The 12367-nt window shown below is 50.5% G+C and overlaps 1 protein-coding gene across 1 annotated transcript in view; it reads right to left on the bottom strand.

Moving 5' to 3' along the window:
* The window catches only part of HSF1 (heat shock transcription factor 1), an 85266-nt gene that overhangs the window by 9494 nt on the left and 63405 nt on the right, over window positions 1-12367 (bottom strand). The window contains exons 8-10 of the mRNA XM_005291139.3: window positions 10108-10244; window positions 7933-8163; window positions 1201-1287 (exon numbers count right to left, since the gene is read on the bottom strand). Coding sequence (XP_005291196.2) covers window positions 1201-1287; window positions 7933-8163; window positions 10108-10244 — 455 coding nt within the window. The remainder of the gene's footprint in view (window positions 1-1200; window positions 1288-7932; window positions 8164-10107; window positions 10245-12367) is intronic.

Raw genomic sequence — 12367 nt, forward strand, 5'->3', positions numbered from 1 at the left:
AAAACTTCTTGACTTGTAAACAGAGCAAGTTTGGCTATGGCCAATAGCCCTGGGAGATAATTAAACTCGTCCGCCCATTACGACAGCATCATAGTCGCTCTTTCTTCGCACTCCAACTATACTTTATACGTGTTGTGCTCCGCTAGCAGCTGCCTAATTCGCTAGTGTCTGCCACAAGACAATCTCCCTCTCAGACGTTCCGCTTGCTGGCAGCAATAAGACAGGCCAGACTGTGGCAATCTATCTAACGTCACACCGAGGAGGCTGTATCTCTCTTGCATCTACTCGACGGTCTCACTAACAACAGCGTGGTACATGGGGATGGCTGCAGTGGGGAGTTTCATTGTTCCTTCTCTATTGTATGAAATCATTCAAGCCCTGGGCTCACACCGGATTCCATGAAATGATTCATGCTTTGTATGGCTGAATTGCACACAAACGAAAGATGCCAGCTTGGCAGCTGTCAGGACTCTGGTCCAGCAGAGCCAGTCTCTGGGCAATCTAACGAGCACGTTCGAGCTACACTAGGCTGCCTGATTGGCGGGAGGAGTCAGCAGACCAGCTCTCAAGCCCAGCAGCAGCACCAGTTCGGCAGCTGCTCAAAGCATTTGCTCACGGCTGTGATATCTCCTGTGCCTGCTTATTTCTAGCCATTGGTCCTGGCTTGGCCCCAACCTTGCTGCCGTCTTGCCTCACTCCAGATAACCCGGCTCTGACTCCTAACTTCCAAAGATCCTTGACTCTGGCCCCTGACCTCCGACTTCCGCTCTGACCTTGGGCTCCTATTCCTGGATACCGATATCTGCCCAACCCCAAGGAACGACCACCCAAGTCCCAGTCCCCGAGAGCAGCTCTTACAGCCGTCTCTGTCATCCACAAAAGAGACAGAGCATCAGCAACATCAATACAGGCTTCCCTGCACCACCCTGCCAAGACCACCCGGAGGGATGAGAAGGGAGTTTAGTCTCCACGGCCCATTCAGTACTTAGCCTCTATGCGGAGTTGGCCAACAGGGCTGCCATTTGGTGCCAATTTTGGTAGTGTTTTTTTGTGATACGGACTCCAAAGAACTGCTTCGAAGCTAGTTCCTGTAGGGAAAGCTGACCTCAAAGCAAGGACAGCTCTCTGTTTAGCACAGTTCCCCTGCTTTCTTGCTCAGGACTGCAATGCCTCGGGACATCAGGCTATTGAAATGCTAACCCTTGCTGTGATCTGCAATGAAGTGAGGAAGAGGAAGAACTGGGGAAAAGACGAGTGACTTCTGACATCTGCGGAGCGCGAGTCAAACTGAAAAATACAAAGAGAAGAGGAATGCTAGATTCAAAAGACTCAGAATCAGACACTTTCAGGAATGAAACATTTGTTACTTTCAAAGGCAAGAACAGTTAATCAGCCATGCTCCTGTGCTTTAGCTAAAGTGGCATGCATCGCACTGCCCCCAAGTTATCGTAGGGCTTGCCAGCAATTCCAAGGCTGAGACAAAATTGTTATTAACGATAAAAACCACAAATGAACATTCCCCGCAAAAGAAAGCCAGAGGACAGCATGATTCCATCACAGCCATGCTCAGTTAGAAGGTTCTCAGCCAGACAACTACTTCTGAGGTGGGTCTGCTGTACCTCAGGGGTGGCTAAGGGCTGTACTGGGGCATCTAACTCATGGATCATAGTCTCTGTCATCTTTCAGATGGACCTGCGACCCCCTGAGAACACAGGGCACAGCGTGTGAGGCTCCATTTTAATCTGAATGGATGGTGGCCTGGGCCAAGATGGGCTGTAGTCTCCCTGGGATATCGCTCTACGTTACTGTTACACAGGGCAGCCTCCTTCTCCATTCAAAAGGCTTTGGCTCTTGAGAGGTTGCTTTGTGGCCCTACGTACTGAACTTCGCTCTCAGCTTTCCCTCTATAACATGCATCGCAGTGTAGCCACCGGCAGCTGAAACATGGAGCTATGGCATGCTTGTACTCTGGGGTGGCCCAAACGTGACCTGCAGATTTCTACAAGTCTGATCTCTCGTGGCTTGCCTGGATCAAGACGAGGCATCGCATGCTGGAACCTACAGCCTTGTGGGCTGCACCTCTCTCCTAAAGATGAGGGCAAATGAAACTTGCTCCATGCAATGGAAATGAGCTGTTGCTGTAGGATTCCTGGCAAGCTGCCGCTGCCTTATTCAGTGCAGGAGTCTGAGCACCCGGCTGTACATGAAGGTCCCCTGTCATCACTAACCCTTTGCCTTGACACGTGCAAACTCTTGGGAGCTTAGGAGAAGCCGCATGGAAAGGGTGCTGAGCTCCTGCCTACGCGGGGTATGATGCAGGCGTTTCACTTGCGCATGCGGCTCCTTTGGTCTCACAGGCTGGGGAGTGAGCACTGAATGGTGAACTCTGCCCACAGGTCGGGACCCCGGGAGAGACGGAGTCACTTAGCGCCGCATATTGAGCGGACTGACGTCGGGTCTGACCTCCCCCGGGGACATGCTAAACATTGTGTGGCCCATTTAATGCAGCCTGTTCCCAACATTTCGGGTAGCAGCTCACCCATTTTTATTCAGAATCTCAACCTGACTCAGGCATTGGCTTCAACACCTTCCCGCTGGGCATCCTGGCCTTTGCTAGAACCCTACTGATGCTCTGCTCACGCAGCCTGGGGGGGCTTGTGTGTAATTCTGGTACTAGGGAAAATGAGGCTCAGGTCTTGGTATTGGAAGAAAACTCACCTGTCTGAGATTATATAGCTCTGAAATAACAGCAGATGAGGTGTCCACTTACGCAGAGGAACTCAAACGCATACAGGGTGCTGGGAGGCACAGGAGCAAAGGCAAATGCCATCCAAACCCAGATACATGTGAGCATTGCAAAATAAATGGGCCTCCCCTTTTATTATTTATACGTAGCTTGTCGGCTCTTCGGGACAAACTGTCTCTATTTATCTAGGTCCAGCACAACGGGGCACTGGCCTAGGGCACTGCCACGCTATTGCAAGAGAGATAGTATTATCTTAAAAATGAATATGGCAGATGAGTTCTGAGTGATGGGATTCCTCGCTGGCTGGGCAATCTTACTGGCTGGAGTCCTTCATTTTGTCATGCTCTCTAACGGAGCTTTCCAGATGCAAACAGATGAGGTGAGCAAAGCGTTACCTGCAGGTTAATAACAAGTCAGACAGGGAGAGACCTAGAGGAAGAGGCGGCATATGTTCCTCACTCAAATAACCCTAGGACGGGGGTGTGTCTCGCTTGCCACTGAGGCAGGGTTCAGAGATGCTCTGTGTTCTTTGCCTGCCCCTTCAGAGCCTGCAGCCTAGTCCGAATGAGTCAGAAGCACGCATCAGCTGTCACCTTTACTGCATGTCCAGCTCTTTTAAATGGTCGTGTTTACAGCTTTTGTTGAGCCACCTGCCTGTGCTTAAAGACAACTGGAATTGCCCATTTTATTTTCTGCATAAATGGGTTGCAAGGAGTCTAACCTAGTGCTCCCTAGCGACAAGTCTGCCCCCAGGCCGAGAAGTGGGGGAAAGCCTGCATTTTCTGACTCCTTGCGACACACATGGGCCTCAGAGTTCCACAATGCAGCTAACAGTCCCACATCCTTACTATGGGGGTGGGGGCAGCCTTGAGAGACTACAGAGCCCAACATGCAATGCTCCATCTTGAGTTCGGCTGCTTTCCACTACTACTAGGACAGGACACTGGATGCTGGGGACGCTCATCTCCTGATATCCCCTCTCCATTACAGAGCACGGCTGCAACCAGCCCCAATTGGGTTTAAACTGCAGCAAGGGAGGTCTAGGTTGGACATTAGGAAAAAGTTCCTAACTGTCAGGGTGGTTAAACACTGGAACAAATTGCCTAGGGAGGTTGTGGAATCTCCGTCTCTGGAGATATTTAAGAGTAGGTTAGATAAATGTCTATCAGGGATGGTCTAGACAGTATTTGGTCCTGCCATGCAGGCAGGGGACTGGACTCGATGACCTCTCGAGGTCCCTTCCAGTCCTAGAATCTATGATTCTATGATTCTATGAATTCACACAAGTTAAGTGCAGTCCTTAGACTCCTGGCAAGTGGCCATTGTGGTCCTCAACTGGGCAAAATATGGCTGCTCCTGTCCTGTCCAAAGGTGGAAGAGCCCACAGAAAACATTATACATTACCGAGGCACCTGTAGGCACTTCATAATGCAAGGCTGAATTCAATGTTTCAGTGGAAGTGGGATTTTAATCTGCTATGAGTGAACATGAAAAGAAATGTGATCGCCGCTCAATCTTGGGCCCAGGAACATGTTCTGTGAAAGTTTGAAGTGACTCAGTTCTGTAGTTTAGGGGCTTGAATCACTTAGAAACTAAACTTTTAAAAACCTGTAAAGCTGGTTTTGACCCTGTTTTGGATCTCTCCCACTTATAAATGACTTAATGTTACAGTTCAGACTTCCAGGAGACCTAGATCGAAGCAAAATTACAAACTCTTCCTCTTACCACCCATCCATTGCGAAGGCTATACCATCCATAGACCAAGACAAACTCAAGTTAGTGATGCATACATTGGAGTGTTTGTAAGTATGTTTGCAGGTCAAAATTAAAGTTGTTATTGGAACTTGTTAATAAAGTTGTTAATCAAGATCTGAACTGTAAGAGTAAGAAAATATTTATTTAAATCACTGGAATGGGTAATTTCCAGTCTCTTGATTACCTACATTTTTGATGGTATTTGTTATCGTTCTGTATTTTGCATATGGAGTATTTGAAATTACTTCAGCAGCCTTAACTCTAAGCTAACATTTTCTTGGTGGGGAGTAATTATTACTAATGAAAGCAGAGCGTTTGATTGATTTGATTTCATCTGGAATACTGTGTGCAGTTCTGGTCTCCCATGTTTAAGAAGGATGAATTCAAACTGGAACAGGTACAGAGAAGGGCTACTAGGATGATCCGAGGAATGGAAAACTCTTCTTATGAAAGCAGACTCAAAGAGCTTGGCCTGTTTAGCCTAACCAAAAGAAGGCGGAGGGGAGATATGATTGCCTTTATAAATATATCAGAGGATAAATACCAGGGAGGGAGAGGAATTATTTGAGTTTAGTACCAATGTGGACACAAGAACAAATGGATATAAACTGGCCATCAGGAAGTTTAGACTTGAAATTAGATGAAGGTTTCTAACCATCAGAGGAGTGACGTTCTGGAATAGCCTTCCAAGGGGAGCAGTGGGGGTAAAAGACATATCTGGCTTCAAGGCTAAGCTTGATAAGTTTATGGAGGGGATGGTATGATGGGATAGCCTCATTTTGCCAATTAACTGAACTTTGGCTATTAGTGGTAAATATGCCCAACGGCCTGTGATGGGATGTTAGATGGGGTGGGATCTGAGTTACTACAGAGAATTCTTTCCTGGGTGTCTGGTTGGTGAGTCTTGCCCACATGCTCAGGGTTTAGCTGATTGCCATATTTGGGGTCGGGAAGGAATTTTCTTCCAGGGCAGATTGGCAGAAGCCCTGGGGGTTTTTCGCCTTCCTCTGCAGCGTGGGGCATGGGTCACTTGCTGGAGATTCTCTGCACCTTGAAGTCTTTAAACCATGATTTGAGGACTTCAATGGCTCAGACACAGGTTTGTTACAGGAGTGGGTGGGTGAGATTCTGTGGCCTGCATTGTGCAGGAGGTCAGACTAGATGATCATAATGGTCCCTTCTGACCTTAAAGGCTATGAGTCTATGATTTGGCCTTGAACTGCCTGACACCTGCCTAAGTTGACACCAGTCAGAATGACATCAAGATTGCCAGATTCAGAAGACACCGCAGGAACCAGATTCATAGGGAAACGTTTAGCAGTGTCAGAGAATGATGACAGAAACCCATCTGTCTCTTGTATGAACCCTGACAAGAAGTGATATGTACACAAACAACCTGAATGGCCTTGTGCTTCAAGCACACAGCAGGGCAGAATTCTTCATGATTTCCAGTGTAGAGGATACACTGAATTTGGGTTGAACTCTGTAAGAACTTCTGATCTCCTGCTCTGGATAACATTACTCTTTTGTTGCTCAGCTGGCCCATCAGCACGTGCTGGCAGAACAAAGCCTGGGGAAAAGGAGACCTGGGTATGTTCACAGAGTGGCTGGACAAGTAGGAATGTTGCAGGTTCACAACCTGCTGGGGAAGCGATTACAGCTTCAGTGCTATCTCTGCACTCCATATACATCTTTATAAGAACAATCAGATTCTTTAAGGTTTCTTTTTTGGGCCTCCCTCATGTGGCTCTAAAATACACTGAAGACTTGAAAGCAGTGAAGAACCCGGAGCTCATCAGGTGACTAGAAATGAGGTCTCACCTCAGGACAGTAAGCTGAGTGAGTCCCCATGACCGATCTGGCCTGAGAGCTCTCTACCACCCTCTGGTGCTCTGAAACCAAATTTACTTTTTCAAAATTGTTTTTGCCACTTAGAAAGGGACTATGCTCTGGTGTTCACACAGAGATGAATAGATGCCAAGGCCAGAAGGGACCATTGTGATCCTCCAGTGTAACGCAGGCCAGAGACTGGCCCCAAAGTAATTCCTAGAGCAGATCTTTTAGAAAAACAGCCCGTCTGGATTTAAAAATTCCCCACCACAACCCTTGGGAAATGGTTCCAATGGTTAATCACTCTCACTTAAAAATTCACACCTAATTTCTAGTCTGAATTCGTCTAGCTTCAATTTCCAGCCACTGGAGCGTGTTAGACCATTCTCTGCTAGATGGAAGAGCCCGTTATTTGCTCCCCAGGTAGATACGTACAGACTGGGATCAAATTACCCCGTATCCTTCTCTTTGTTAAGATACATGGATTGAGTTCCTGGAGTCCTCACGCTAAGGCACAGGCAGAGGGCCGTGATGCTGACACTCGGCTCTCCCTACAGCACAGACTACCGAGAGAGTAGGAGACACTTGGGATCTGGTCTGGGGGGACTGGGTAAGGATTTTGCTCTGCTGTTTGACCAATGGACACTTGTCAAACACATTCTAGTTTATTGTCTCTAAACCTGGTGTTAGGCTTCTGAACTCTGCTTGGTGATGCAGGCAGGGGACCCCAAAGCTCAGCGAACTTGGCCTAGCAACGATCAGTCTGCCATCCAGGGAGTCCAGCATGTTTAGTGGCAACCTGAATCAGGAGTGGTCATGAGGCCGAGTGGGGGACTATAATTGGCCATGCATGGAGCTAGCGGAGCAATCCTAGGTGGCTACGCAAGGCTTCTTCCTCTAGTCACACCAAGCAGAGCGGTGACAAGCAAAGGCAGGAGACAGCGCAGAAGCAACAGCACAGCAGGAGTGGCCAAAGTGCAGTCCACTGGTGAGATGCTGCTCACAGCAGCTCTCCTCTTTATATGGAGGTAAAGCCCATAGAGACTTCAGTTCCCAGCATGCACCTCTCCATCTTGATCCGAATGGAGGGATGCTCGCACTGCATGCCTCACAGGCTCCCAAGAGGAAGTGGGAGCTGCAATCTACCTGGTTCTGTACCGGTGACGTCCTACGGCCCTATGCTGGGTCGTCTGAGCACTGCTGGCTTTGCAGTGACTGACTTGTACCCTGTCGGAGTGGGCAATCTGAACGCAATGATTTTATTTAGCTAAATAACTCTACCCCTTTTTCTCTGGCGTTCCTGGTACTTGTACCCCTGCCTGCAAGGGGTCATGTCCCCTGCATCGGGGGTTAAATCACTGTGTGGGGCCAGGTGACGGCCTGAACTCACTGCCCCTAGAAGAGCGGCAATAGGAAAGCAAAATAAACTCCACACTGGCTATTTGCATCCAGGACAGCGATGGGATCTGCAGGGCACTCAGAGACATTGCAATGCTGGTTTTCAGGAAGCCAGTTACTAGCAATTTAAACACTTTACTAGTGGAGCGGTGACGTGGCCAACTGGGCCCAGGCACGCGCCGGAGTCCTGGCACGGTACTTACTTGTCGAGGCAGGCAACGCTGAGGCACTTTTCTGGGGGCTGAGGCTGCGTGGTGCTGTCGCTGGCAGCGGCCGTGGTGTTGGGTTCATTCTCCTGGAGGATGGAGTCAATGAAGGTGGAGGGAGACAGAGGGGTTTCAACAGCAGAAGGGTTCCCAGGGCTGGCCTCCTCTATCTGGGGGCTGGGGGTGGGACTGGGGGGCTCTTCTTTGATATGGACCACAGGGCTGCTCCTTGGAGAAACAGAAAGAGAATGGTCACCAAGGCAGCAATGGTCTGCCAGTCCCTGCTCTCCGCATGGCACGCAGACAAGTCCCAGTGCCAGACACCGCCTCCCTCAGAGTGCTGGTCCCTGAAACAGGATTAGCCAGAACTAGGGTGGTGAACTAAGGCAAAGTGTTTTCCTCTGGTCGTGCCCTAGAGCAAACCCCTGGCGTGAGTGCCACAGGCTGCCAGGCGCTCTCTTTCCAACCCCCATAGCTGTGACTTTGGTAAGTGCATCAATCTAAGACCAGGCCTACACAGATTGACTCGCAGTTTAATTATTTTGCTTAGGGGTGTGATTATTTTCATAAATAAATAGTTTCATTGATACAACCCCTAGTATATGTGGAGTTACACCAGTATAAAGGTGCATATACCAGAACAGCTTATTCTCCTACTCTATGGGAGTAAGCTATCCCCGTCTAAGCACTACCATACCAATAGGATAGTAGTGATATGTGTAGACAAGGCCTGAGATCCACTCTCTCCCTAAGAGCACTGTCTTTGCTTCTTGGATTCTGTGCTTTTATGCGAGGGATGATGGCTTCTCTGGCCAGCCCTAATTCTGCAGCTGGAAATCCCCTTCCGCACCCCAACTGACTGAATTAGGGTGTGAGTGGTTCAAATAGCCCTCTGGAAGGGACAGCAGCGAGAAAAGAACAAATAAAAGGCCAATTAAGCAAACATATGGTCTATATTTAAGGGTGAGCGTTCCCGGCGGAGGTGTATGCAAAACAATAAATAACATTTGTGTGCGATTCAGCACTGCAGGGGAGGCACCAGCGCCAAGAATAGACTGTTCGAGGAGATGAACAGGTGCTAAAGCACGGAGGACATTTCTTGCTGGGGAAGCTCAGGCCTCGGACATCTCGCTGGGCAGGGGTGGCAGGGAATAGCAGCTTAAAGGCCGAGCTACAAGGGGACAGTGATGGAGGTATACAGGGTAAGAGCAGCGCTCAGTGGAATCAGTGGGCATCATACACACGGAGCTCAGGGCGGGATTTGGCTGAGTATCCATGATGACTCCTGTGTGCCTTGTGGCAGGAGACAGTCTGACTTTTCTGGGCTGGGACTGGCTGGAAGCTTCTTGCTGTCCAAGGTCAGATACATTTGCTTCAGGTGCTCAGCCTCCCTGCCCTGCTGTATGGCGATGGACCCAGTCACTGTCTCTCCGAGGAGGAGGAGTAACTTGGAAAGAAAGGCAACTGCTTTTTAACCCACGCCCTCCTACACTGGGAGCGTGGACTGCCAAGGCGAGCGTTTACCCTGTCCCCATAGGCAGGAGTGCCGATACTTCACTCATTCTAGTCACCGAACAAGCAGGTCAGTGCTTCCGCGTGGCCTGAGAGGACAGCACGATAACTGTTCCAGAACAGCAGTGTTCAGGCTGCATCTACACTACAGAGCTTCTGCTGCTCTAGGCCCCTCGCAGAGCTGCACCGTAGACTGACACCCGGAGCTCTCCGGCCAGTGGAGGAACACCACCTCCCTGAACAATGTTCAGAAGAAGCACTCTTCTGTCGCCATAGCTGAGTCTGCACCGTGGGGTTCGCCAACCCAGCTGTAGCACTAGATGTTGTGGTTTTTCCCACCCCGGTCCGACACAGCTTTGCCAGGATAAATGTTAAGTGTAGACCAGGACTCTGATTAGATCAAGGAAACAGGAGTGAATTTGGCATCTTCCAATAATCAAACAAAAGACTGAAACTAAAACAAGAACCTGTGGGGCAAGCAGAGTCCTGAGTAAGAAAGGGCTGAAGGACCTGGTCCGATTCCCAGCAGCGTCAGGCTCTAAGGGAATGCCTCCCCAACACAGCAGCTCCAAGGGCGACGCTGGTTTCTTGCTGCAATTCCCTACTGCGAGAGACCCACACCCGAGCTGGTGTTCCATAACCCAAACTCCACACAGATACCTTTCATCGAGACTGCCACTGGGGGAAGCTGAGGGGCTGGACTGGGCTAGTTCCGTCACGTCGGAGATAATGGGACCAGAGTTGGCTGAAGAATCCGGGGAGTACAGATTGGAGCCGCTGTATGCTGGGGAAGAAGCCTGAAATAACAATCAGAGCATTAGTGAAGTCATGTGACAGGCACACATGCACAGTCCCATTGCCAGGCACGCAGCCTGTGAGAGGGAGGTGCAGGAATTGCCACGGTGAGTAAGAGTACAGAGAGCTCACAGCCGATTGTGAGGACGAAGACAGGGGGCCTATCTCAACAAAAGCCCGTGCTGGCAGTCTCCAGCATTCAAAAATCAGGGTGTTGCCCTAAAAATCATTACACTGACTTAAAACTTATGAGATCTTTAAAGCACGCAACATGTTGGGTTCTTTCTGGAGTTTGGGCCTTTAGGGTTCACACATTTTCCAATTTTTCTCTGCAACCAAGAGAGCTAAAAGCTTCCTTTTATATTTCGATGCCAGCTGAGATTCTCACATATTCACCTGCCTCAGGGAGTTGGGGCTTTAAGAAATACCAACTATTGTGAGTCTTGCCACCAAACTGTGAGATAACAACACTGAAAGGCAATCCCATGGCAGGAGAGATTTCTAGTGAGCAGACCGAGTGAACCTGGATCCCCTCGCAAGTGCAGGAGTCTCAGCCAGGGAGTAAGGGTGGAGGGGCTTTTCACTGAAGGCACCTTTTCAGCTGCTAAATAAACTCCAGATCAAATTATGGACCAAATTCTGGCTGCCTGGTGCACACAGGCACACCCCAAAAAACTGACAGGCAGAGGGGGATCTGCGGCTTGTGTCCTAATTCAACACCTCTGGCGCTTACCACACCCGCCCAGAGATGACCCATGAGCCCACTAACTCTCCTCCTTCACATCCCTTCTTGAGACCCCAAAGAAATCAGCCACTGCATGATGGCTAGGCTGGGGGCAATTGGGAAGGACCACGAGTCGTTATTTATCATGAGGGTATTTATGTATATAAACCCATGTCTATTTGGACGTCTCCCTCTCTCGCTTGTCTTCTTAGACCGTAACCTGTTTGGAACCAGTGTCACCTCTACCTGTGTTCATACAGTGTGTAGCCCAGGGGTCTCAAACACACGCCCCCCGCCCCTCTGCCTACCCCGTGGTGCCGCAAGTCCCGCACCGCTCCCTGAAGCAGCTGGACTAGATACTGGCATTGTCTGGGGCTTTTAAAAAGAAAAAAAGCTCTTTTCTTTACAGGTCTGTCCTACTGCTTTTTAGCCACTCAGGCTTAGTGTCCTTTCTAAGTACTACCATCCCTGCAGCCCCGGCGGGGAATAGAGGGCTCCAGGCTCTCGCTCCCAGGCACTGCCCCCCGCAGCTCCCATTGGCTGGGAACAGGGAACCGTGGCCAATGGGAGTTTTGGGGGAGGTACCTGGAGGAGCAAGAGCAGCACATGGCGTCGTTTCTCGGTTACGCAGTTACTCTAGGTAAGCAGCGCCGGGCCAGAGCCCGCCCCCCGCACTCCAACCCCCTGTCCGGAGCCCCCTGCCACATCCCACACCCCAACTCCCTGCCCTGAGCCCCCTGCCACACCCTGCACCCCAACCCCTGCTGTACCCCTCACCCCTCTAGCACCCCATACCCCAACTCCCCGCCCTGAGCCCCCTGCCGCACCCCTCGCCCCTCCTGCACCCCACACCCCAATTCCCTGCCCTGAGCCACCTGCACACCCCACACCCCTCCTGTGCCCCCTGGGGGCAGGGAGGGGGCAGAGTTGGGGTGAGGACTTCGGGGAAGGGGTTGGAATGGGGGCAGGGAAGGGACGGGAAGAGGTGGGGCGGGGCCTCATGGAAGGGGTGGAGTGGGGGCGGGGCCGAGGGTGGCGGGGAGGAGGTGTCAGTGATGCGGCCCTCGGACCAATGCACTAGTCCTCATGCGGCCCTTGTGGTCATTTGAGTTTCAGACCCCTGGTCTAGCCCAAAGGGATCCCAGTCCTGGTCAGGCTTCTCGACACCCTCATAATATAAATATTAAACAACAGCTCTTCAGTCTGGCTCCCTCCTTACCAGGTGCTCAGATGCCTCTGTGTTGGTGGGAGCCGTAGAAGTGTCAGATAGAACCACGTGGAGCAGACCCTCTGCCCCAGGCACTGCCCCGGGCAGTCCTTGGACTATGCGAGAGGTTTGTGTGCGTATGCCTCCTGACTTGGTGACGGTCAATGAGCAAGCCACAGTGTGGATGAGAACAG

Source organism: Chrysemys picta, chromosome 2 (genome assembly GCF_011386835.1).
Source record: "Chrysemys picta bellii isolate R12L10 chromosome 2, ASM1138683v2, whole genome shotgun sequence".
In the NCBI taxonomy this organism is placed as follows: domain Eukaryota; kingdom Metazoa; phylum Chordata; order Testudines; family Emydidae; genus Chrysemys; species Chrysemys picta.